Source organism: Schistocerca nitens, chromosome 1 (assembly GCF_023898315.1).
Source record: "Schistocerca nitens isolate TAMUIC-IGC-003100 chromosome 1, iqSchNite1.1, whole genome shotgun sequence".
Classification (NCBI taxonomy): Eukaryota; Metazoa; Arthropoda; class Insecta; order Orthoptera; family Acrididae; genus Schistocerca; species Schistocerca nitens.
This window is the reverse complement of record NC_064614.1, coordinates 155,362,745-155,388,877: the sequence shown is the minus strand read 5'-3', so window position 1 is coordinate 155,388,877 and position 26,133 is coordinate 155,362,745. Positions and strand designations below refer to the sequence as shown.

Below are 26,133 nucleotides of genomic sequence, written 5' to 3'. Positions count from 1 at the left end.
AGAACCAGCTCAAGATGGTAACGTCTTAGACCTCCTGGCAACAAACGCACCTGAACTTACCGAATCAGTTAACGTAGAGGAGGGTATCAGTGATCACAAGGCTGTGACAGCATTCATGACGATGGTTCCTAGAAGGGATGTTAAAAAAGGTAGGAAGATATATTTGCTCAGCAAAGGTGACAGGATACAAATTTCAGAATACCTGACAGTCAGCATCAATTATTCGGTGATGAGGACGAAGATGTGGAGAACAAATGGAAAAAATTCAAAGACATCATTCTATAGGCACTAGATAAGTCTGTTCCGAGTAAGGTTTTAAGGAATGAGAAAGATGCACCATGATTTAATAGCCTTGTTAGAAAAGCGCTAAGTAAACAAAGAGCACTTCATCTCAGATTCAAGATAAGTAAAAACCACCTAGCTGACGAACGAAAGCTGAACGAAGCGAAAATGAGCGTAAGGAGAGCAATGAGAGAAGCGTTCAATGATTTTGAAAGTAAGACATTGTCAACCGGCATGAGTGAAAACTCTAAGAGATTTTTTGGTCGTACGTAAAATCAGTAAGTGGGCAAAAATCATCTATTCATTCTCTCAGCGACCACACCGGCACCAAAACGGAAGATAACAGAGAGATGGCCGAAATACTGAACTCGGTCATCCGAAGTTGTTTCACAACGGGAGATCGTAACACTGTCCGTGCTTTCAATCGTCGTGCGAACGTCGAAATGGCAGATATTGAGATAACCGATCGCGGAACTGAAAAGCAGCTACAACCGCTTAGTAGTGGAGCGGCGTCCGGGGCAGATGAAATACCTATAAGATTCTGTAAAGATTATTCGAAAGAACTTGCTTCCCTTCTAGCAGTAATTTATCTTAGATCGCTTGAGCAACGAAAGGTATCTAACGACTGGAAAAAAGCGCACGCCATTCCCGTTATTAAGAAAGGCCGTAAGACAGATCCACACAATTTTAGACCTATATCGTTAACGTCAATCTGTTGCAGAATTATGGAACATGTTTTATGTTAATGAATTATGACGTTTTTGGAAAATGAACTGCTCCTCTATAAAAATAAACATGGATTCCGCAGCCGGCCGGCGTGGCCGAGCGGTTCTAGGCGCTTCAATCTGGAACCGCGCGACCGCTAAGGTCGCAGGTTCGAATCCTGCCTCGGCCATGGATGTGTGCGATGTCCTTAGGTTAGTTAGGTTTAAGTAGTTTTAAGCTCTAGGGGAATGATGACCTCAGATGTTAAGTCCCTTAGTGCTCAGAGCCTTTTTTTTTCCCGCAAACAGAGATCCTGCAAAACTCAGGTTGCTCGGTTCCGTCATGAGATCCACAGTGCAGTGGACAACGGCGCTCGGGTTGATGCCATGTTCCTTGATTTCAGTAAGGCATTTGACACCGTCCCGCATTGGCGTTTAATGAAAAACTACGAGCTTATGGTGTATCGGAGCAGACTTGCAATTGGATTCAAGACTTTCTTGCAGATAGAACTCAACCCGTCGCTCTTAACGGGAACAAAATAGACAGATGCAAAGGCAATATCCGGGGTGCCACAGGCAAGTGTGATAGGACCGTTGCTGTATACAATACATATAAATGATCTAGTAGAAAGCGCCGGATGTTCTTTAAGGCTATTCGCAGATGATCCAGTTGTCTAGTCTATACCAAAGTGGCAACGCCAGAAGATAGTAAGAATTTGCAGAACGACCAGCAGAGATTTGATGATTGGTGCAGGCTGTGACAGAAAAGAAATACACTACTGTACAGCTGCACTATTGATGACAAACAGCTGGAGACAGCGACGATTGTAAAATATCTAAGCGTAACTACCCAGAGCGATCTTAAGTGGCATATCCATATACTCGTTAAACAGATACTGGGAAAAGCAGACATCAGACTCACGCTCCTTCGTCCGATTCTTGAGTATTGATCATCTATCTGGGATCCCTGTCAGGTAGAACTGATAGAGGAGATAGAGAAGATCCAACGAAGAGCGGCGCGTTTCGTCACGGGATCGTTTAGCTGGCGAGAGAGCATTATGGAGATGCTAAATAAACTCCACGTTACAAGAGAGACGTTGTGCATCACGGACAGGGTTAACTATTGAAATTTCGTGACTGTTCTTTTCAGAAGGAGTCGGACAACATCGGATAACATATTACTTCCCCCCCCCCTTCCCCCCCCCCCCCCCCCACACACACACATATATCGCGTATTGACCACGAGGAGAAAATTAGATAAATTAGAGCCAACACAGAGGCTTACCGACAATCATTCTTTCGACGCACTAATCGAGAGTGGAATGGGGTTGGAGTGATCAGATAATGGTACTGTAAGTACACTCCGCCACACACCATTAGGTGGCTTGCGGAGTATGATGCAGGTGTATATTTACTCATTATGACAGAGGTGCTAACATGGACGAAGTTGTTTTGGAGGCTGAGTATAAACCTTATAGATGTTCGGTCCATTCACTTCAGAGGATTATAACTAAGTCACTGAAGGTCCAGCCTGAAGCAGAAGGAGAAGATGTCAGCACGAGAGTGAATATTACCTTTCATGTGGTAGAACCCCTCTTGAAAAAAAAACAGGCTATGTCACTGCATTTGGCTATTCATGGTACGCTTACTAATTTCATGTGGTAGAGCCCCTCTTGAAACAAAAAACATGCTATGTCACTGCATTTGGCTATTCATGGTACGCTTACTAATTTCATGTGGTAGAGCCCCTCTTGAAACAAAAACAGGCTATGTCACTGCATTTGGCTGTTCATGGTACGCTTACTAATTTCATGTGGTAGAGCCCCTCTTGAAACAAAAACAGGCTATGTCACTGCATTTGGCTATTCATGGTACGCTTACTAATTTCATGTGGTAGAGCCCCTCTTGAAACAAAAACAGGCTATGTCACTGCATTTGGCTATTCATGGTACGCTTACTAATTTCATGTGGTAGAGCCCCTCTTGAAACAAAAACAGACTATGTCACTGCATTTGGCTATTCATGGTATGCTTACTAATTTCATGTGGTAGAGCCCCTCTTGAAACAAAAACAGGCTATGTCACTGCATTTGGCTATTCATGGTACGCTTACTAATTTCGTGTGGTAGAGCCCCTCTTGAAACAAAAACAGGCTATGTCACTGCATTTGGCTATTCATGGTACGCTTACTAATTTCATGTGGTAGAGCCCCTCTTGAAACAAAAACAGGCTATGTCACTGCATCTGGCTATTCATGGTACGCTTACTAATTTCATGTGGTAGAGCCCCTCTTGAAACAAAAACAGGCTATGTCACTGCATTTGGCTGTTCATGGTACGCTTACTAATTTCATGTGGTAGAGCCCCTCTTGAAACAAAAACAGGCTATGTCACTGCATTTGGCTATTCATGGTACGCTTACTAATTTCATGTGGTAGAGCCCCTCTTGAAACAAAAACAGGCTATGTCACTGCATTTGGCTATTCATGGTATGCTTACTAATTTCGTGTGGTAGAGCCCCTCTTGAAACAAAAACAGGCTATGTCACTGCATTTGGCTATTCATGGTACGCTTACTAATTTCATGTCTTATCAGTAGTTCTTGATGGAGAATTCAGTTAAACTTTTGAAGCCTTTGAAGAAATAACAAAAATAAGTTCTCATCTCGCCCACACATCCAAAGCAAAACTACATGTTATGGCATTAAATAAGTAGTTATATAAGGTTGAAACAGCACAAAGGACCTCTCACTTCCAGCAGACCAGAGAAGGATTATAAAGTCGTTCAGCTCCTTAAATGAAGATCCAAATTACTTGACTGAAAACTTTATGGATGTAAGATTCAACACAGATTGCTTGGGGATTGTTGAAACTGAAAGAGCTCAGCAGAAGGTCTCATACGAACTCTGCGAAAATTTTCCACCAGCAGCAGATAGTCTCGAATGCCAGGTGAAGAAGTAGAGCAGATAAAATTGAATAGTAAGCTCACGATAAGTTTTGGAATTTCTTTAATGAGTTGGTAAATGAAAATAATAATATTCAGTGTGATGGTCAAGAAACAAACAGACTGAAAGTGGGATTAACTGTTATTTGAAGATAGTTCAAATCTTTCGCAATCGTGATTCTTGTATTTTGTGGTCAGCTAATGCGACGCAGTGCCAGAATTTGATAAAGCTGCCAGAATTTATCTTTGACTAGTTTGCAACAGTATCAGTATCAGTAATAGTATGAATACTAATTTATCCTTTTGTTAAAATATATTTTTTCTCAGTCTCCTGATGTGAAGATATTCCATGCTTACTTTGTTTAGAGTATCTTATATGTGAATTAAACAAAGTCGATTTTGTGAAATTTTCATTATTTATTGAAAATCCAGTACACTTCAGATTTCGGCCTACAATCTGGTATCCAGCTAGCTAGTAAACTATGCCAGACAGGCCTGATACTGGCTGGCTGTTGCATATCCGTTTCATCTCCAGTCACTATCATTAACCATTAAGATAATGATTTCTACTTCTTGTTGTATTCATATCATAAAATGAGATTTTATGTATCACATACAATGATTTACTGTGAAATGCTTACATAGTATCAAACAATAATTTCTACATCTTTCTATTAAATTATTAGTAAAAGTAGGTATTTCTTCTTAGCCATAGGCTTACATGAGAATTAAATGTTTAAATGAATGGAAGTAGCTGTTATTTAATAGAGATATTGCTGCTAAGAAATCATATAATATAACATAATATAATTATTAAAGAATAATATATGAATGTTTTTAATTTATTAAATATTTGACAAAGAAGTTGAGGTAAAGACATTGAATTTCGACTGACATTTAACATTTTCTTACGATACAAGTTTCAGAATTCTTGCAGATGCACAAACAAATTGAAATGTAGATGAATAATTTTAAAAAGTGTAATGTACGGTATTTTTCTACTTTTTTCTCACCTCCAATTGTACATCAGAACAGTAAAACTGTATGAATGCTCTACACATTTTTGGTAAGTTACTGAATAACGTCCGTATAATCAGATATCTGTGATCTCATTTTCTTAATGATCACTTTATGGCACTTCCATCCTTTCTAGTCAGTTGCAATAAATTTCTAATTTCTTATGTAACTAAGATCGTTTGGAACTTAAGATACCTTTGGAAACGTGTTGCCAATGGTAGGTTCTGTTAATTCTGATACCTTTAGAAAGACGTCTATAAGAAGTGCAAAAAGTTTAACAAATGAAAGACAAAATTAATCAAATTGAAACTTCCTGGCAGATTAAAACTGTGTGCTGGACCGAGACTCGAACTCAGGTCAAACTCAGATAGATCCCGCGTCTTCCCCATTCTACACAGGGACAGCACGCTCACTGATACTGCATGCACTGTGCGTGAGTAAAAAACGAAATAATAAGCGACCAGTTGCATATAAAAAATTTAATTTCTTGACTGGTTTCGAGGCCTTAGTGACCTTCTTCAGAAGGTTAAGCTTTCTGGAGAAGGACACGAAGTGCCCAAAACCAGACAAGAAATTAAATTTCTTATATGCAACTGGTTGCTTATTATTTCTTTACATACGGCTACGGTTGCTGAAGGTGAACGAAATATTAAACCGGTTATGTCTGACTAGCAGTCATTCCTCGACAGGTGATGCTGCTATCGCCTGGAAGGATTGATATGGATTGTAGGTCGAAGGTCAACATGTTCTGACTGATCAGTGCACAAAAGCACAACAGTTCATTCCAAATGACATAATTTGGGGCGAATATTATCGAAGAACGATGTTTCTACAGATCTTTTAAGGAAAATTCTTTACCGTCTTAATCACAGATCACGTACACAGGCACATCAAACAAAGAAACGTCAACGGTTCACAAAGATTCACCGAGGCTCGCAAATCTATAACTTGCCTACGTGTTTATAGATTCAAGGAAAGGTTCACCATCGTACAAGAGCATTATTGCCGCCTTTGAATGCTGATCCAATTTCCTTCAGATTTATTTCCTCGGAAATCCTGAAGATTAAATCAATCAGCGTTGTGCCAAATCCCGTGAGGAAAATCGAAAAATTATTACCCAACTACAACTCATACATGAACACAATCAACTGAACTAGAAAGATGCCTTCAGATGATCACAAATTAGTGATCAGATCAGACAAGAGGCCAGTAGGCGAACATGAAAGACGCTGCAGTACACCGACGTTGAATGAAGTTGCCGTTGTGGTTGTCGGCTAGAGTTTTGTGTCTCGCTACATAATGGTTCGACTGAGAAATGGTGATAACCTTCAACGCATCTGCAATCTGTTTTACCATTATATAATCTATCTGAAACCTCCCAGTGTCTCCAGGCCTCTTCCACGTATACAGTCTTCTTTCATGATTCTTATACCAAGTGTTAACTATGATTAAGTTATGCTCTGTGCAAAATTCTACCAGGCGGCTTCCTCTTTCATTCCTTACCCCCATTCCATTTTCACCTACTACTTTTCCATCTCTTCCTTCTCCTACTATCGAATTCCAGTCACCCATGACTATTAAATTTTCGTCTCCCATCACTATCTCAATAATTTCTTTCATCTCATCATACATTTCTTCAATCTCTTCGTCACCTGCGCAGCTCGTTGGCATATAAACTTGTACTACTGTGGTGGGTGTGGGATTCGTGTATATCTTGGCCACAATAATACGTTCACTATGGTGCTCGTAGTAGCTTACGTGCGCTCGTATTTTTTACTCATTATTAAACATACTCTGCATTACCCCTATTTGATTTTGTATTTATAACCCTGTATTCGCCTGAACAGAAGTCTTGTTCCTCCTGCCAGCAAACTTCACTAATTCCCACTATATCTAAATTTAACCTATCCAATTCCCTTTTTAAATTTTCTAACCTACCTGCCCGATCAAAAGATGTCATTACACGCTCCGATCCGTAGAACGAAGCTTTGTTTCTCCTGATAAAGACGTCCTCCCGCCCGTATATTCGAATGGTGGACTATTTTACCTCTGGAATATTTTACCCAAGAGGATGCCATCCTCATTTAACCATACAGTAAAGCTGCATGCCCCCGGGGAAAATAACAGCTGTAGTTTCCCCTTGCTTTCAGCCGTTCGCAGTACCAGCACAGCAAGGCTGGTTAATTAACAGGGCCAGATCAGTCATTCATCCAGACTGTTGCCCCTGCAACTACTCAAAAGGCTGCTGCTCCTTTCCAGGAACCACATGTCTGTCTGGCCTCTCAACAGATACCCCTCCGTTGTGGTAGTACCTACTGTATAGCTACCTGTATCGCTGAGGCACGCAAGCCTCCACGCTAACGGCAAGGTCCACGGTTCGTTGTGGGGGAAGGGGGGGTAGGGGGGAGAGATAATTTATATGGCTGCAGCAGCATCTAAAAACTTGGGTGCTCTCATAGATGAAGCTGTGAGTCTAGATCATGAAATAAAAGAAAAGAAAGTTCATCACTGCGGAAACTGGAAAGACTCTGAAAGGTTCTATGAGGGTCATCCAGTAGCAAGTTTCCCTATTATATTTCCCTTCAAAGTTGCAAACCATGACATGCGAGGACTGTCGAATTCGACTGGTATGTGTTGACAACGATCACACTGGCTTACCACGATTACTGCAGTATCTTGCCAGTATGCTGCCAAGTAGCATGGAGTTACCACTACGAACTTTGTCCACTTGAGAGCTGCTCTCTATTATTCGGTTTTCCGCAGCGAAACGACAGTCCACTCTTGTTGATATATATCGGGGCTTAACCTCTGTCTATGTAAAAAGCTGCGTGAGCATTCGCATAGGGTTGAGACCTGAGTCCATCATTTGACAACTGAGACGAATCGCCAGAGTATGGTGTGGAAGAAACGTGGCGAAAGTCATACATTCCACTGGGAATGTAATGTCAGTCCTCTTTAGGTGCTGTCAGAGGTCGTTACTCGTTCACTACCTGTCTCGCAACACCACAATTAATGCAGAGAAGTGCTGTAATGTCTTGAAGAATCTGCGAGCTGCCATTGAGAGAAAACGTCGTGGATTTTTGTCTCACGATGTTCTCTCCCTTGATTACAATGGTTGGCATCGCGCAGCTCGAATGACCTAGGCGGTCCTCGGAAGATTCAACTGGGAAATGCTCTCGCATCCTCCATATTCACCAGATTTTTCCGCAAGTGGTTTTCACACGCACCCTCAACACAAAGACAGTCTTGAAGGAAAGCGCTTCAACACCGGTGATGAAGTCACATTAACTACTGGTTACGAGCACAGGATCCAAATTGCTACAACACTGGCTTGAAAAAACTTATGTCACGTTACCAAAAACGCTTGCAAAAACATGTCGACTATGTAGAAAAGCAACAGCGGCATTGTAAAATGTCAATAACATTATTTCAACATGATAAATTGTGTGTAATTCTTTTCTAAAATAGAGAAACTTGCTTATTGGGCACGCCTCATACTTTTTCATTAAAGATTTTCAGGTTTTATGTGTTGGTACGATTCTGCTGTAAATATTTCTAGATATTCATAAGAAAGATGTAATATTCCGTGTAAAAGTGGATACATCACGAAGATCAAATTCGTAATAGTACCCAAGTTTCAGATCTACTCACAAAGCGCAATTGTTCTACATATCAACCTGGTTATAATGTTGTGCAGTCAGCCTGCTCCCTAGACTTCTTACGTGAGGTATCTGTTTGTGTTTCTCTATACCCAATGATTGTTGCCACACCTATGCCTTACTGACTTCTACAGGATGCCTCTGTAACAATCGCAAGCTTTACTGGTTAGCTTCATGTCTTGTATGGAAACCTGTTTTGTATCATATACGTATATCTATTGACTATAATGATATTGTGTATGGCGAAGGTATACTGTAAGTGCCACACATACCCCATGGCCAGGTGTAAAACATGTGTCTATACATATGTTTCACATGTCACAACGATGCTATAACCCATCTTAGTCCACACCTTAACGACTTACCTCATGTTGTTTTGTGGATCTCTTAACTTGTTGGCATGAGTGAGAGTTAATTTAAATACAGAATCTGAAGTTGTGAAGTATGTTAATGTAGTTACTCTGTGTGCGGTGAGCAGGACAAATACTACACGAATAATGTCTTCCTGGTAAGGATGTCACAGCCACGTACCTGAGTGAGACCCATGACTACTCTGAACGCACAGACGAGCACCACACCGCCAATGTCTGCAGCCACCTCTGTGAGCATGGTGAGGATACCGGAGAGGATGAGAGAGGCCGACAACAAGTTCTTCGCATCGAACCTGTCCGCCACCCACCCGGCAGGCGCCAACATCACCACATAGCCCCAGAAGAAGGAGCTCAGGATGGTGCTCGTCTCAGATTGGCTCCAGCCGTAGTCCTTTGGACATAATAATCAAAGCCATTCTCTTGTCTTTAATTATTCAGTATTTTGTATACATGTGAGAAGTGGTTTTATGGCGTTGACTTACTAGATGTTTAAAGGATAATCGTCAGCATACCTTCAGGCTGAAGGGGTAAACAGGGCGAGCCAGACGTTATTCAAGACTCGACACTAGTGACGAAACAACTATGGATGCATTAAGAGCTGTGTAATTTATTTTAGTTGAATGTGTAAAAGGTGCTCAGTCTATGGTCAAGTATTGGGAAATAAAGTAGCGGGTGTTTAGGGTAATATTGAGGAAAGCATATCTATACAGTTGACACAACCAAGTACTTGTTTGAGAACTAAGGTAGTCTATAGACATCATTTCCTAACCCAGCTGTCTCGGAATACCAAACATAGTTCGATTATACTCCATTACCAACGTTCTATTTGACATCTTTTCTAGAAAATATCCATTTGGTTCAACTGCCTATCCAAGTCCATTGGAGTTCCTGCAGAGCTGCAATTCAATTGGCAAACCCTAACGCTTTTATTTCTTTAACTTTAATTCATGTTATATCCACATTTGATATTTTCATTTCCGTTTCCAGCTCCAGTGACAATGCTGTCGCCTGTTTAATCAAATCTCGTATAGCAGTGCACTAATACACGAGTAACTTGACAAGCGTCATGTCCTGAAATAGCCGATTTCCCTCGGAACAGTATTCCCATTGTTCTTTCAGGCCAGAATAGCACTTTCCCAATGAATTGAATGTAGCAGTAGGGGCTTCGACAAGCCGCAACTAGACGCTACACATTCCTTCTGGCAGCTATCGTATTCCACATTTATTAAAGAACTAAATACCACTCTTTCAGATAGAATTCCATAATTGATTTTCGATTACTGAAGCAAAGTCGATTGTGACACTTAGCAATAGACTCTTTGGCACTTATCTACGCTAACACCACATACATTTCATTTTTAATTCATAAGATATGTATACAAGCATAACAGCAGAAAAATATTAGTGAGTGCTTGCTGATTCCGTAGATACTATACATTCCTTCAGAAACTGTATTTTAGGATTCCTTTAAGAAATCAATTTTCCTAGTGTTGTAAATAGATTATTAACTTATATTTTGTTAACATGAATTATGAATCTATAACAATTAGAGTTCACAACGGTATAATTGGTTTCAAAATGGATCTACTCATTTGGCTACTTCCAAAACGTTTTTCCTTCATTTTCTTCATAGCTGAACCTAAAGCAACGAATTTATTAAAAGAAAGTGGCATTTTCTACTTTTCCTGTAATATTTCTTTTATTCACAAGTAGTTTCAGGATTCTAACCCAGTTTCTAGTGATTTTGTGGTTCTGTGTAAAATAAGATGTGTTATATTACCTCCATGAATAAAAATGTAATGTTCTGACTGTAAACTTGCAACAAAAAACTGAAATGAGAGATTCTTTGAAATTTTTTTCTGTTCATTTTGGTTCACAAATGTTGTCTTCTTGCTTTGACAACTTGACATTTACAAACGTGTTACACTAATGAACCAGAAAAAGCTAAGCATGGAATAACTGGAAATATGATTTCAAATAAAAAATATGTATACATATTTGTGTAGATGACAAAAGTTAAACAACAATAAGAAATAAAATAGTATGCAAAATAACATAGAATAAAATAAAAATAAATGTTAAAGTGTATGGTGAGGTGAGATTATATCTCAAAATTTCATTTTATTGTATAGATCATCTATGATTGATGATGAGCAGAATGTGACTGAAGTTATCCAGGAATTTTGTGTTCTGAAGATCTATTTACTCTTGAAGAAGTGTATCAGCCTGCCTTTTTAAATGACTAGATATTTTGATTTCTTCTAAGATATTTGTTTGTTTCAATTTCTCAGCATAATGAAAAATTTGCAGCTTTCCATTAATGTTTTTCAAAGTAAGTTGCTTAGGAGATGTAGCGAAAACGTATTTTTACTGTCATCATTACAAAGTTTATACCAATTCCTTCAATGTAAACTCTCTCACAATCATCACATCAAATTTTGTGGATCTCTGACACTAAATGGGTCTGTTATACTCGTGGTATGTTTATATTACTAATATTGTTTTCAGTATGGGACCTAATTTTGATTTTACATATTATTGAAAGTTTTTGCTCTTTCATTTGAAATGATTATTTAAAGAGCAAAACAACAAATTTAGTTTATTGTTTAGCTTCCTCTCTTTTTACAGTAATTTTATTTCCTTCTGATTCTGCCTTAATTTTCTTTTTCTGCGTATACTTAGATTCTGTGCATACTTAGATTAAGTAGTGCGTAAGCCTAGGGACTGATGACCTCAGCAGTTTGGTCTCATAGGAATTTACAACCACTACCATAATTGGTCTCACAACCCACAGTAGCCCACTCTTTTATCCCATACTTTGCAGGTTTCGAAGGAATGTACACCTTGTACACCTTATGTCCAGGGACATAAGGAGAAATGTATGCACCAACGATCATTTCAAACACAGCTCTTATAGATTCAGCTTTTGACCTGGAAGCAGTTTCTCTTTCTTCTCATGCAAGTTTATCAGCGAACTTGAGGCACATCAAAATATCACGAAATCTTGATAAGCTCATCGTGACTCGAAAAATAGTTAAGACATACTCCTCTGACCAAAACTCACTCAAAGGCTTCCCACGTGCCTTATGAGAACCAGCTATTATTAGTGGACCAAAGAATGCTTGCAGCTCTGTAAAATCAATATCAATCCAGCGTTCAAGAGTTGTGTACGGAATTTTGATATCTTTTGCATGCAAGCATTACTATTTGCATGTGATTGGTGATAAAAAGTCTGAAATAATCTGCCCTTGCCTGTAGTTTTGGTCTAAGGTGACGTGGAATATGCGAAGCTTCACGTATTACATTCCTTGAAATCTGCTTGCGCACATCAGGTGGTGCTGTGTTATATGTTATCTGTCCACTTCTAGACACAAAAGTAGATGCACTCTGTATCTGAATACCATTATCATCTTCTTCACAATCACTCATATCTACTTCCTCTCCGACTTGTACATCTTCCTCTATCATATCTCCATCAACACCACTGTCATCCTCATTTCCAAAAATTGATTCATTATCATTATCACTCTTCTGTAAGTCTGCCAAAGCCTGCTGGAGACTGTAGCCCCTTGCAAAAAGGTATATCACCATTCATGACAAATAAACTATAACACCACATCTTCCTTCCACAACACTCAATTCCAAACTCTGAATTTGTCACAACAATACATGTGAATGTATTTTCTAATCGTTCTTTACAACAATGTACAAATGAATGTCGGTTTATAAGGCGAACTGTCACCAAGATTTATTTTCGCAACAAAACTTATACATAAAGCTGAAAATCACATATTACATACCTGGGGCATTTTATGATCACACTGCAAAAATTTCAAATTGTTGTAGTACAACTGTGATATAAGCATAAATATTTTACCCAGTTATAATAATAAGTCCATAATAGCATATCTGGAGGATGAGTAGTCTACACCCACCAGCTGTATATTTGTAGTTAAACGAGCCTTGGAGTCTAAAAAGACACCAGACATCATGTGAGAGTTAATGCATCATGTTTATTTGATTTCATGTTAACATATGAGATTGGATTTTGGTTGGTCCTCATCAAGTAACTGTCTTTGTAACTGTGTTTTACTTTCTCTGAAATGAGTTCAGAGATTTTAGAAGCAATTTTGTTTTTGTCTACAATGGAGCGCTGTGCTATATCCAACGCTATTTTAGTATGAGATTTTTATTCATACTTCTTTGTAGTTTGGAAGGTAGATTCAATTTTAATTCTTTATTCAGGAGACCCAGCTCTGCTTCTGTAAATTAAATATTTGTCAAATTCTCAACATGTTAAAAAATTTTAAGTTATTATAGTCTACTTTTCCACATTTGTAACGCTGTTTCATTTCAGCATAAACTATGACATTGTTAATTAGTTTATATATGTCTCTAATTTTTTTAGCTCACAGGATGTGAATACTCGTTAACTAATCTGAGTATCAAATTACATTGCACTGAACTGAATATGTTTCCTAGTTGTAGATGTGCTAGATATAATTGACAGTTGAACCAGATCAGCTGGCCGGGGTTGCCGAGCGGTTCTAGGTGGTACAGCCTGGAACCGCGCGACTGGTACGGTCGCAGGTTCGAATCCTGCCTCGGGCATGGATGTGTGTGATGTCCTTAGGTTAATTAGGTTTAAGTAGTTCTAAGTTGTAGGGGACTGATGACCTGAGCAGGTAATTCCCATAGTGCTCAGACCCATTTTAACCAGATCTTTTGTTTGAAGTTAACATGAATTTCATATTTGAGTCACATAATGTTACTGCGCTTTTTCACTTTCTTAGCGACTTGTGTTATAAGTTTAATAATATTCATGGAGTTTAGGAGTATTTTTAACTGTGTGTTATGTCTTACGTTTTAATGGTTTTCAACAGTTTCGTTTTTATGTGCTGATAACGTTGGATTTCGTTCTTATCTTTGTATGGTAGCATGTCCTATACTTTCTTCACAGTAGATACCACAGCAATGAATTTATTAAAATAAGTTGGAATTTTCCACTTTTGTTGCATTAATTTTATTTGTTCTCAGCTAGTTTCAGCCTTCTAGGTTGTTCTCAAGTGACTTTGTTGCTCTGTGCAAAATATAATATCTATAAAGAAACAGCCTTAGTTGCAAAGTTATTTTTATTACAAATAACTCCTTTCACCTTGTTAAGGCTTCATCAGATTTGATAAAAAGTTATCGAGAGCATTCCGTATCAGCAGGTGGAAAGGAGCATGCTCAGAACTGATGATGATTAAACCATCCAAAAGATATTTCTGTTGGATTACATCCACTTTTAAGTCATGAACACCACCGAACAAAGTGCAATGTAGTGCCACATATACGTCATAGAAACATATAAACCCGAAACTCAAGGGGACAACGTTGGAACTAGCTAGTTCCAATGTGGACGCCTAGTATATAGTTTATTCACCCATTTTTCAGGTTTATACGATGTACTTGTGGCTCTATGCTGCACTTCGTCTGGTGGTGTTCACGATTTACAAGTGGGTCTAGTCCAACACAACTGTCTTTTACATTGTTTATTCACTATCAGTTCTGGCGATTCGTCTTTCCAGAGTGATTTGAAATGCTCTTGATAGCTATTCAAAAAATCTGATGAAGCCTTAAACTGGTGAAACACATTATTTTTAACGAAAGTAAGTTTCAAACTGTTTCTGTTTCTTTACAGTCATGGAAAACGGTTGCTGTATCATTCAGCTTATCATGGAGTGGAATAACCTTTACAAAACAAAAGATATTTACCTCACATATCAACAAAGGAAGTTGTGGTGCAAAATTAAAATTCAATTAAACGACTCTTTTCAAAGGTAAACTTCATTCAGCTAATGCCGGAGAACAAAACATCATGTTTTACAGAAACATATCAGCTGCATTAATATTATTAAAATGTTATTCATAATATTAAATTCTCCATAACTTTAGAAGTATTACAGACTCGCCAAATCTCAGATTAGTTTTGAAATCAGCACTAAAAATTTCTTTATGATGGTATGTATCACACATCAATTCTCAGTCGTTTTAAATTTCGTAAATATTGCATTTATTTACTTTTGCTAATATGACAGAACCGGTTGTGTGAAGAACAGCTGACTTAAACAAGGTTGCTACCACATTAATATACAAAGGAAAATTTCTTTTGAATTAAGACTAATGCGAATTGAAATATCACTTACCTTCAGGCAGCCTCATTCTACTATGAAGTATATATTTATACTTTGTTTTTGTGACCTCGTATCTCCTAAACTGGTGGGGAGAGGCACGACATTAAATCGATTTTAGAGAGACGGCAAAAGTGAGTTCAGAGTGAAATGACGCTGTGGTAGGTCATGTAGATCTACAATACTTTTGTTTCTGTGAACGCCATAGATTTGTAACAATGGAAAAACATGATAGATGTCTGTTGTTATTGTGCAATTCTATTGTGAGTTGTGTTTATGTAATAAATATTGTGATATGGAGACATGTTCTGACTTAGTAGTTACATGGCACATAGCACGTTGTACAATTGAACTCTGACGCCAGACTCCTGGAAAGGACTGCAGCCAGTTTATTTAATCATACGTTACTAATTAAATCCATAAGATGAATTTGCGCCACATTGAATGGGAGCCACAATTTGGTTTTACTGAACCCACATCAAAAATACGTTATACACATCAAAAATAACATTGGTAATTACTGCACAAACAGCTGTGTCCGTGGCCATGCAACAAGAGACAGACTCAAGTTACATTTACGAAGAAAAAATAAACATAAAACTCAAAACAGCATTTTCTACCAAGGAATAAAACTGCACAATAAATTACCAAAAAAGATTAAACAAATTGCTAAAATACACTTGTTTAAAAAGGCAGCTAAAAAGTACTTGTTACGCAACACATATTTTACATTGAAGGATTACTTAGATAAAACAGAGTAGGGGTTTGAGAAAAAAATCTTGTACAAATAAATAGCAATAGTAATGATTATAAAACATCCAACTTTCCACATAACATCTTAACTTTATATTTTTTCCTTCTTTTTTCCTTTCTAGAAATACTTACCCCCTAGCTATGCGTAGCACAATACTAACACCTCTTCCTCTTCCTGAGCTCAACATCTCACTCATTATGGAGGGATGCTGACTCAGTTTTTCAGGATAGGAAATGGGATGCTGCAGTACAAAAAATGGCAAGATATCACCAGTGTGTGTGTGTGTGTGTGTGTCTGTGTATTGAATGAAGTTTATGAAACAATGTGTGTATAGTGTGTGCAGTGACTGATAGTGAGATATGAGTGAACGCTGTGGCATTACATTCTTCAGTAAGTTATTTGTAAAAAAACGTATTGTATGCTGGGTGTAATTCTAATGATTATGTCTAACTAGAAGCCTGTAAATATGTGTGTATACGAATTAGCTTATTTTAAATTGGTCTAAACTTGTTAATACTTTGACATGTTCTATATCTTGTAAAAAGTGATCTATGGATGAATAAAGCTACTACTACTACTACTATGTATAGAAAACGTCTCAATTTATACCAGAGACAAGTCTCAATATCCAATTATAATTAAAGAAATACACCACTACTTTTCAAAACTATCGCACAGTTGTGTGTGGGTCATGGTAAAGGAATGATAAACCAAGTCCACTAGAACCCAGCCATATACAGAAAGAGGCCCTTACTGTACCTTCACCTCATTGAACCATTGAGCACAAATGCTAAACTCAGCTTACATAAGCTTATTACAAAGGACATGACTAATACGAAAAGTGCATATCAGCCTTGTTTATAGGAATTACAAGTTGTTTGGACTAGGATACTGTTGTGATGACCCAGCAGTTTAGCCAGCGGGTACCCACCTTGATGTTAGGGTTGCCAGCCGTGTTGTTGGCCATGACAACGACCGCCACCGACATGTCGGTGCGCAAGCAGAAGACCAGCACGTGTGCGATGCATAGCAGCAATGCCTGAAGGTGCCTCACGCCCAACACGGGGACTCCTAAAACAAAAGCGTACAGACTATTGTTATATCTACGTGCGCCCTTGTTTAGAGGGTAAAAGCATGTCCAGATATCTGCCTTCCTTTGTTCTCCACAATCAACTCCTCTACCAAAAAATTAACGAACGACGGAGCTGATCCTCCTTGGTACACATAACGGGTCAGAACACTGTTGCAGAAACAAGGAAACAAACATTCCAAATTTAAACAGACGCAAAATCCGCAAGATTGGTAATCTTTTACAAAAGCTCGAATTTTGGCAGGAACTTCAATGCGAGATGTTTGTAACCGTTTCCCAAACGAAACTTCGTCTCGAATCCTGGCAAGAAATCCAAAGAGATTGTGGTCGTATGTGAAGTATGTTGGCGGCGAGAAACAATCAGTGCCTTCTCTGTGTGATAGCAATGGAGATACTATTGAAGACAGTGCTGACAAAGCAGAGTTACTAAACACAGCATTCCGAGTACTGCATTCGGAGTACTGAAGCAACTTAAATCACTTAATAAAAGCAAGTCTTCTGGTCCAGACTGAATACCAATTAGGTTCCTTTCAGATTATGCTGATACATTAGCTCCATACTTAAGAATTATATACAACCTTTCGCTCGACAAATGATCAATACCCAAAGACTGGAAAGTTGCACAGGTCACACAAATGTTCAAGAAAGATAGTAGGAGTAATTCACCAAATTACACGCCCATATCGTTAACGTCGATATGCAACAGGATTTCGGAGCATATATTGTGCTCGAACATTATGAATTTCCTCGAAGGAAACGGTCTATTGACACACAGTCAACATGGGTTTAGAAAACATCTTTTTTGTGAAACACAACTACCTCTTTACTCGCATGAAGTGTTGAGTGCTATTGACAAGGGATTTCAGATCTTTTCCGTATTTCCGGATTTCCGGAAGGCTTTTGATATTGTACCACACAAGCGGCTCGTAGTGAAATTGCTTGCTTATGGAATATAGTCTGTTATGTGTCTGTATTTGTGATTTCCTGTCAGAGAGGTTGCAGTTCGTAGTAATTGTTAGAAAGTCATCGAGTAAAACAGAAGTGATTTCTGGCGTTCCCCAAGGCAGTGGTACAGGCATTTTACTGTTCCTCATCTATATAAACGATTTGGGAGCCAATCTGAGCATCCGTCTTAGGTTGTTTGCAGATGACTCTGTCGTTTATTAACAAAGTCATCAGAAGATCAAAACAAATTGCAAAACGATTTTGAAAAAATATCTGAATGGTGCGAAAATTGGCCGTTGACCCTAAATAACGAAATGTGTGAGGTCGTCCACATGAGTGCTAAAAGATATTCCTTAAACTTCGGTTACACGATAAATCACTCGAATCTAAAGGCTGTAAATTCAACTAAATACCTAGGAATTACAGTTACAGACAACTTAAACTGGAACACATAGAGAATGTTGTGGGGAAGACTAAGCAAAGACCGCGTTTTATTGGCAGGACACTTAGAAAATGTAACATATCTACTAAGGAGACTATCTTCACTACGCTTGTCCGTCCTCTTTTAGAATATCCTTACCAGATAGAACTGACGAAGTATATCGAAACAGTTCAAAGAAGGGCAGCACGTTTTGTATTATCGCGAAATGTGGGAGAGAGTGTTACTGAAATGATACAAGGTTTGGGCTATACATCATTAAAAGAAAGGCGTTTTACGTTGTGAGGGAATCTTCTCCCGAAATTCCAATCACCAACTTTCTCCTGCGAATGCGAAAATATTTTGTTGACATCGATCGACATAGGGAGAAAAGATCACCACGATAAAAAACAGGGAAATCAGAGCTTGCACGGAAAGATATAGGTGTTCGTTCTTTCCGAGCGCTGTACGAGATTGGAATAATAGAGAATTGTGAAGGTGGTTCGATGAACCCTCTGCCAGGCACTTAAATGTGATTTGCGGAGTATCCATGTAGATGTAGAATAGCGAATATGAACAAGTGCCCGTAGCCCTTAGGTATGCATTTTAGAGCCGATGTTACTAGGCAATTTTTCTTGTCTTAGTCCGTACTGCCACCTCTTGAGAGTTGCCTACCCTGCAGTCTTAGTAACGACAGTAGCGGTTCATGTATTCCACTGTCAGATGTATCAGAACGGTTTTCGCCTATAATTTACGACTCGTTCGTTTCTGTTACAGGAACCCTTGCCTTGGATTGCTACATTTATCGCTCTCCATCAACCTTGAATGTTACAGGAACCCTTACATCAGATTGATACAGTTATCCTTCTCCATCAACCTTGAAAGCTTGAAACATCGTCCCGGAATCACCCTCTGCCTACACAGATTTACAGGTGTCGGCTCCTATCACTTTGACGCTCTGTAATTTCGTTGGATGACGTTCCCGGACATCGGTTTCTATGTGGAACATGATCTACGAAGTCCCCTCTGCAACCTCTAGAAGTGTGTAGCATGAATTGTCAAACACTCTGTACGACTTCGTTCTGTCTGTGTGCTGGCACACTGTTTTGTTTCCCTGCCCCTCCAACTAATTCTCAAGTTGACGAGCAGCTTGGAAGTGTTCAACGGTTTTAGCAATGAAAAATTGTGTCTGACTATCATGAATCAAAACCGGTATCACACTCCGATTATAAACTTTCTTTTTGAGACAAGCTTGAAGCTTAGTTTTGAAAACTCTACTTAGTTTACTGAATGCTCTCCAGGCATTTTTATTGTTCTGCTTATTTCCTTTCCTGAACATCCATTTCTTGTCTTCCACTCCATAAATACGAAAACTCTGCAACTAGTTTCATGAATTCATCGTTGAGTTGTACTATTTTATTTTCAACGTGTTGTTTGTATGTCACTCTAACTGCAATTATCGTTTGGTCCTATTTCCAAACTTTTCTAATACTAGTACTTACCTCCATTCTACACTCCTGGAAATGGAAAAAAGAACACATTGACACCGGTGTGTCAGACCCACCATACTTGCTCCGGACACTGCGAGAGGGCTGTACAAGCAATGATCACACGCACGGCACAGCGGACACACCAGGAACCGCGGTGTTGGCCGTCGAATGGCGCTAGCTGCGCAGCATTTGTGCACCGCCGCCGTCAGTGTCAGCCAGTTTGCCGTGGCATACGGAGCTCCATCGCAGTCTTTAACACTGGCAGCATGCCGCGACAGCGTGGACGTGAACCGTATGTGCAGTTGACGGACTTTGAGCGAGGGCGTATAGTGGGCATGCGGGAGGCCGGGTGGACGTACCGCCGAATTGCTCAACACATGGGGCGTGAGGTCTCCACAGTACATCGATGTTGTCGCCAGTGGTCGGCGGAAGGTGCACGTGCCCGTCGACCTGGGACCGGACCGCAGCGACGCACGGATGCACGCCAAGACCGTAGGATCCTACGCAGTGCCGTAGGGGACCGCACCGCCACTTCCCAGCAAATTAGGGACACTGTTGCTCCTGGGGTATCGGCGAGGACCATTCGCAACCGTCTCCATGAAGCTGGGCTACGGTCCCGCACACCGTTAGGCCGTCTTCCGCTCACGCCCCAACATCGTGCAGCCCGCCTCCAGTGGTGTCGCGACAGGCGTGAATGGAGGGACGAATGGAGACGTGTCGTCTTCAGCGATGAGAGTCGCTTCTGCCTTGGTGCCAATGATGGTCGTATGCGTGTTTGGCGCCGTGCAGGTGAGCGCCACAATCAGGACTGCATACGACCGAGGCACACAGGGCCAACACCCGGCATCATGGTGTGGGGAGCGATCTCCTACACTGGCCGTACGCCACTGGTGATCGTGAGGGGACACTGAATAGTGCACGGTACATCCAAACCGTCATCGAACCCATCGTTCTACCATTCCTAGACCGGCAAGGGAACTTGCTGTTCCAACAGGACAATGCACGTCCGCATGTATCCCGTGCCACCCAACGTGCTCTAGAAGGTGTAAGTCAACTACCCTGGCCAGCAAGATTTCCGGATCTGTCCCCCATTGAGCATGTTTGGGACTGGATGAAGCGTCGTCTCACGCGGTCTGCACGTCCAGCACGAACGCTGGTCCAACTGAGGCGCCAGGTGGAAATGGCATGGCAAGCCGTTCCACAGGACTACATCCAGCATCTCTACGATCGTCTCCATGGGAGAATAGCAGCCTGCATTGCTGCGAAAGGTGGATATACACTGTACTAGTGCCGACATTGTGCATGCTCTGTTGCCTGTGTCTATGTGCCTGTGGTTCTGTCAGTGTGATCATGTGATGTATCTGACCCCAGGAATGTGTCAATAAAGTTTCCCCTTCCTGGGACAATGAATTCACGGTGTTCTTATTTCAATTTCCAGGAGTGTATGTTGAAGTTTTTTGCATTAGAGAAAAAAAAACACTTGTCAGCGAAACAAAGAAGGTTCAGATATATTCCATTAATTTGTTTCCCCATTTTAAGGATCTGAAAACATCTTCTAAACCCTGCTGGGAACAGTTTTGATTTACAGTTTTCAAGCCTGACCCCTCGTTCAAGCCTAAAGTTCTCACTGTCGAGATAAAGTATACTGAAAGCTCTAGTATTGTATGTGTGTACTGACAGAGGTTGAAGCAGTGCCTGTTTCGTAAGGTCTGTCTGTGCAGATGATGTTGCAGTTGTCTCATAAGATTTGCTCAAAATCTAAGAAACCCAGGCTGAGGTAATTCACATCCATTGTTCTAACCGTAATTTAGTGTAAGATATATTGTCTTCTGGAGTCGACTTATTCATTTGATTGATTGAGGGTTGGTGGTAAATTTAGTGAATTTGTGGTACATTACTAAGAGAAGTTTGACAACCTTACTACAGTGCCTGACAAAAAAAGTGAAGCACCCAAAAGACATGATCGGATGTCAATGTAACTTCACACACGCGCACAGCATCGGCGGGTAGATAAAATATTACGGTTAAGTTTTCTGTGACAGATAGAATAGTATGGATTAGTGTTATTCGTATGTAATGTGATACCAGGTCTGGTAGGGTACATAAGGGACGTGAACGACATCAGATGTGGAGGGATCCCTGTGAAGAATAGGGAGACGTCTACTCGTGTGAGTATAAAAAATTTGCAGTTTTATTTACGGAAGGTTTTCAGAGGAACATAATTCCCCAAAACGCGAAAAATGTTGCAGTCGACCTCCTTCAAAAGAACTGAGTTACGAGTTTAAAACCTTGATAGCTTGGCAGCGAGACCAAAAGTTACGGGAAAGGTTATGTCATTTGAATACCTGCCGTGCGTGACGCCCGAATGTTGTGGTTAGATGCGCCGCATGGGGCGAGTGTAGACACACCATCTGGCCAGCCTAGTACAAACGCTATTAGATAGCGACAGCAGCGGAGTGACCGCCAACGTATACAGGGTGTTACAAAAAGGTACGGCCCAACTTGCAGGAAACATTCCTCACACACAAAGAAAGAAAATATGTTATGTGGACATGTGTCCGGAAACGCTTAATTTCCATGTTAGAGCTCATTTTAGTTTCGTCAGTATGTACTGTACTTCCTCGATTCACCGCCAGTTGGCCCAATTGAAGGAAGGTCATGTTGACTTCGGTGCTTGTGTTGACATGCGACTCATTGCTCTACGGTACTAGCATCAAGCACATCATTACGTAGCATCAACAGGTTAGTGTTCATCACGAACGTGATTTTGCAGTCAGTGCAATGTTTACAAATGCGGAGTTGGCAGATGCCCATTTGATGTATGGATTAGCACGGGTCAACAGCCGTGGCGCGGTACGTTTGTATCGAGACAGATTTCCAGAACGAAGGTGTCCCGACAGGAAGACGTTCGAAGCAATTGATCGGCGTCTTAGGGAGCACGGAACATTCCAGCCTATGACTCGCGACTGGGGAAGACCTAGAACGACGAGGACACCTGCAATGGACGAGGCAATTCTTCGTGCAGTTGACGATAACCCTAATGTCAGCGTCAGAGAAGTTGCTGCTGTACAAGGTAACGTTGACCACGACACTGTATGGAGAGTGCTACGGGAGAACCAGTTGTTTCCGTACCATGTACAGCGTGTGCAGGCACTATCAGCAGCTGATTGGCTTCCACGGGTACACTTCTGCTAATGGTTCATCCAACAATGTGTCAGTCCTCATTTCAGTGCAAATGTTCTCTTTACGGATGAGGCTTCATTCCAACGTGATCAAATTGTAAATTTTCACAATCAACATGTCTGGGCTGACGAGAATCCGCACGCAATTGTGCAATCACGTCATCAACACAGATTTTCTGTGAACGTTTGGGCAGGCATTGTTGGTGATGTCTTGATTGGGCCCCACGTTCTTCCACCTACGCTCAATGGAGCACGTTATCATAATACGGGATACTCTACCTGTGCTGCTAGAACATGTGCCTTTACAAGTACGACACAACATGTGGTTCATGCACGATGGAGCTCCTGCACATTTCAGTCGAAGTGTTCGTACGCTTCTCAACAACAGATTCGGTGACCGATGGATTGGTAGAGGCGGACCAATTCCGTGGCCTCCACGCTCTCCTGACCTCAACCCTCTTGACTTTCATTTATGGGGGCATTTGAAAGCTCTTGTCTACGCAACCCCGGAACCAAATGTAGAGACTCTTCGTGCTCGTATTGTGGACGGCTGTGATACAATACGCCATTCTCCAGGGCTGCTTCAGCGCATCAGGGATTCCATGCGACGGAGGGTGGATGCATGTATCCTCACTAACGGAGGACATTTTGAACATTTCCTGTAACAAAGTGTTTGAAGTCACGCTGGTACGTTCTGTTGCTGTGTGTTTCTATTCCATGATTAATGTGATTTGAAGAGAAGTATTAGAATGAGCTCTAACATGGAAAGTAAGCGTTTCCGGTGACATGTCCACATAACATATTTTCTTTCTTTGGGTGTGAGGAATTTTTCCTGAAAGTTTGGCCGTACCCTTTCGTAACACCCTGTACAGGACGCCGGCAAGACCAGAGCAGCTGTCTCCACGAGTCACCTACCGAAGGCAACGAGTTTGCCGAAATATCGTGGAGAACGTGTGACGGACCCGGGCGGACACACAAGATTTCTACAAGTTAAAAATATGTGATAGCAATAATTTCTGTTCACTGCAAGTGACAAATTGAAATAAAATACCAGTAATGATATTAAACGCTTGTATTTTACTTACTGTTTGTGATTTATCTTAAATCCGGCATAGAAGTCGTGGCACATTTTACAGCGTCTTTAAAATTTGTAAGCTATAAAATGTTTCTTATTCCAGTCTTTGATCACAATAACAACTCTTTTGACGATGACCGGTTTCAGTCAGTAATGACCATCCTCAGATCTTTTCTACACCATGCCTTAAAGTGATAAGGCCGTAATGGCATCGTCAAAACATATAAGACATGATGTAGAAAAGATCAGAGGATGCTCATTCCTGACTGAAACCGGTCATCGTCAAAAGAATTGATATTGTGATCAAGGACTGGAATAAAAAACATTTGACACTATTGTATCACTGTTCATGTACGCGACTATGTCACAGGTGGTGATTGTAAGCTATAATGTGTCGGTCAGTAACCGTCCATTAGCTATGGTACCTTAGCGTTGATAGTGACTTTCTTCTGCTTATGTTCGTATTCTGATGCTTGCCTAAATTCTTTTATTTGCTTACAGAGCAGTCGGATAAAAGCCTACCACACGAGATCGCACGACGCAACGATACCTTTGAGCATTCGGAATATCCAGCTTATGTGGTTTGCGAAGTCTGATATCTGAATTGCAACTACATGATAATATTTGCTCAAGTATGTGGAAGACCAGAAGGCCAGTGACCACTATTGATAATGAGCACGATAACGATCGTTCTTCAGAATTTGGAGAGGAAGCTTTGCTGTCTTACCGCTACTGCTTACAATATTATCTTGATAATTATTATCAGTCTTGAAACTTCCTGGCAGACTAAAACTGTGTGCCGGACCGAGACTCGAACTCTGAACCTTTGCCTTCCGCGGGCAGAAGTAAAGCTGTGAGGACGGGGCGTGAGTCGTGCTTGGGTACCTCAGTTGGTAGAGCACTCGCCCGCGAAAGGCAAAGGTCCCGAGTTCGAGTCTCGGTTCGGCACACAGTTTTAATCTGCCAGGAAGTTTCCCATCAGCGCACACTCCGCTGCAGAGTGAAAATCTCATTCTGGATTGTCAGTCTTCATAATAGACTGTCGAAACGAAGAGCACTACTATCCGTCGTTTCTTTTATATTTTTCTTTCAAGAGCAATCTGCTGCGGTATTCAAGTTCATTTCATAAGACTGATTCTTCTGCTTGAAAGAAAACAGTGTCTTGCGGTGGACTGCAATTTACGGATCAGAACATAAAAGTTTAACTTGGTCCCAGTTCTTGTTGTGGTTGCCAGTAGCCGTCTAAATGGAGCATCTATTTCGCATATTTATGTTTTCCACGACTGCGAGAACATACAGCTAAGTTTCATCTTCCAATGGAATGGAGCACAGTCGCGCTGGCACCTGCTTACACGACCATGACCTAGCAATATCTGCGTGTACGATGTACTGGGCGTAAGGGCCGGCTGGTGTGGCCGAGCGGTTCTAGGCGCTTCAGTCTGGAACCGCGCGACTGCTACTGTCGCAGGTTCGAATCCTGCCTCGGGCATGGATATGTGTGATGTCCTTAGGTTAGTTAGGTTTAAGTAGTTCTAAGTTCTAGGGAACTGATGACCTCAGAGCCATTTGAACCATTTTTGGCCATAAGAGGCGTACGAAACCGGCATTGCACCATTGGGCTCCAAGGTCGCTTTATCTTACAGTATGTGGGTAATTTCTTTTTGTGCTTGTTTGTGGAAGGTGCCACCTGTGTGCCTCGCCTTCCAACAAAGTTGGGTGAACTTCGACATCACATACCAACAGAAACGATAGCTATAACTCCAGACAAGCACGGACAAGTATGGAACTAGTCTTGATGTTTACCGTGCTTCCATTGAAGAGAATATCGAACATTTGTGAAAGGTAAATGGGGACCTTTATTTTAAACATAATTGTAAAAATGTACTTCAAGGTTGCATGTGCGAATATGTAAAAGATTTACGCTTCTAAAGTATTGTGATTGTTTTGATAAATAAAAGCTTTATGATCGTATGCGTAAACTAAAATTTACCCTTCGTTTGTATCTTCGTTTATGTAAAGGATACAGTCTTATC

General features: G+C 40.6%; 1 protein-coding gene across 1 annotated transcript in view; it reads right to left on the bottom strand.

Moving 5' to 3' along the window:
• LOC126243912 (putative inorganic phosphate cotransporter) overlaps positions 1–16,965 on the bottom strand; it is a 112,644-nt gene extending 95,679 nt beyond the window's left edge. Inside the window, exons 1-2 of the mRNA XM_049948198.1 lie at positions 16,832–16,965; positions 9,134–9,364 (exon numbers count right to left, since the gene is read on the bottom strand). Of these exons, the coding sequence (XP_049804155.1) occupies positions 9,134–9,364; positions 16,832–16,888 (288 nt within the window). The 5' untranslated portion in view covers positions 16,889–16,965. The remainder of the gene's footprint in view (positions 1–9,133; positions 9,365–16,831) is intronic.
• Between the last annotated feature and the right edge of the window lie 9,168 nt (positions 16,966–26,133).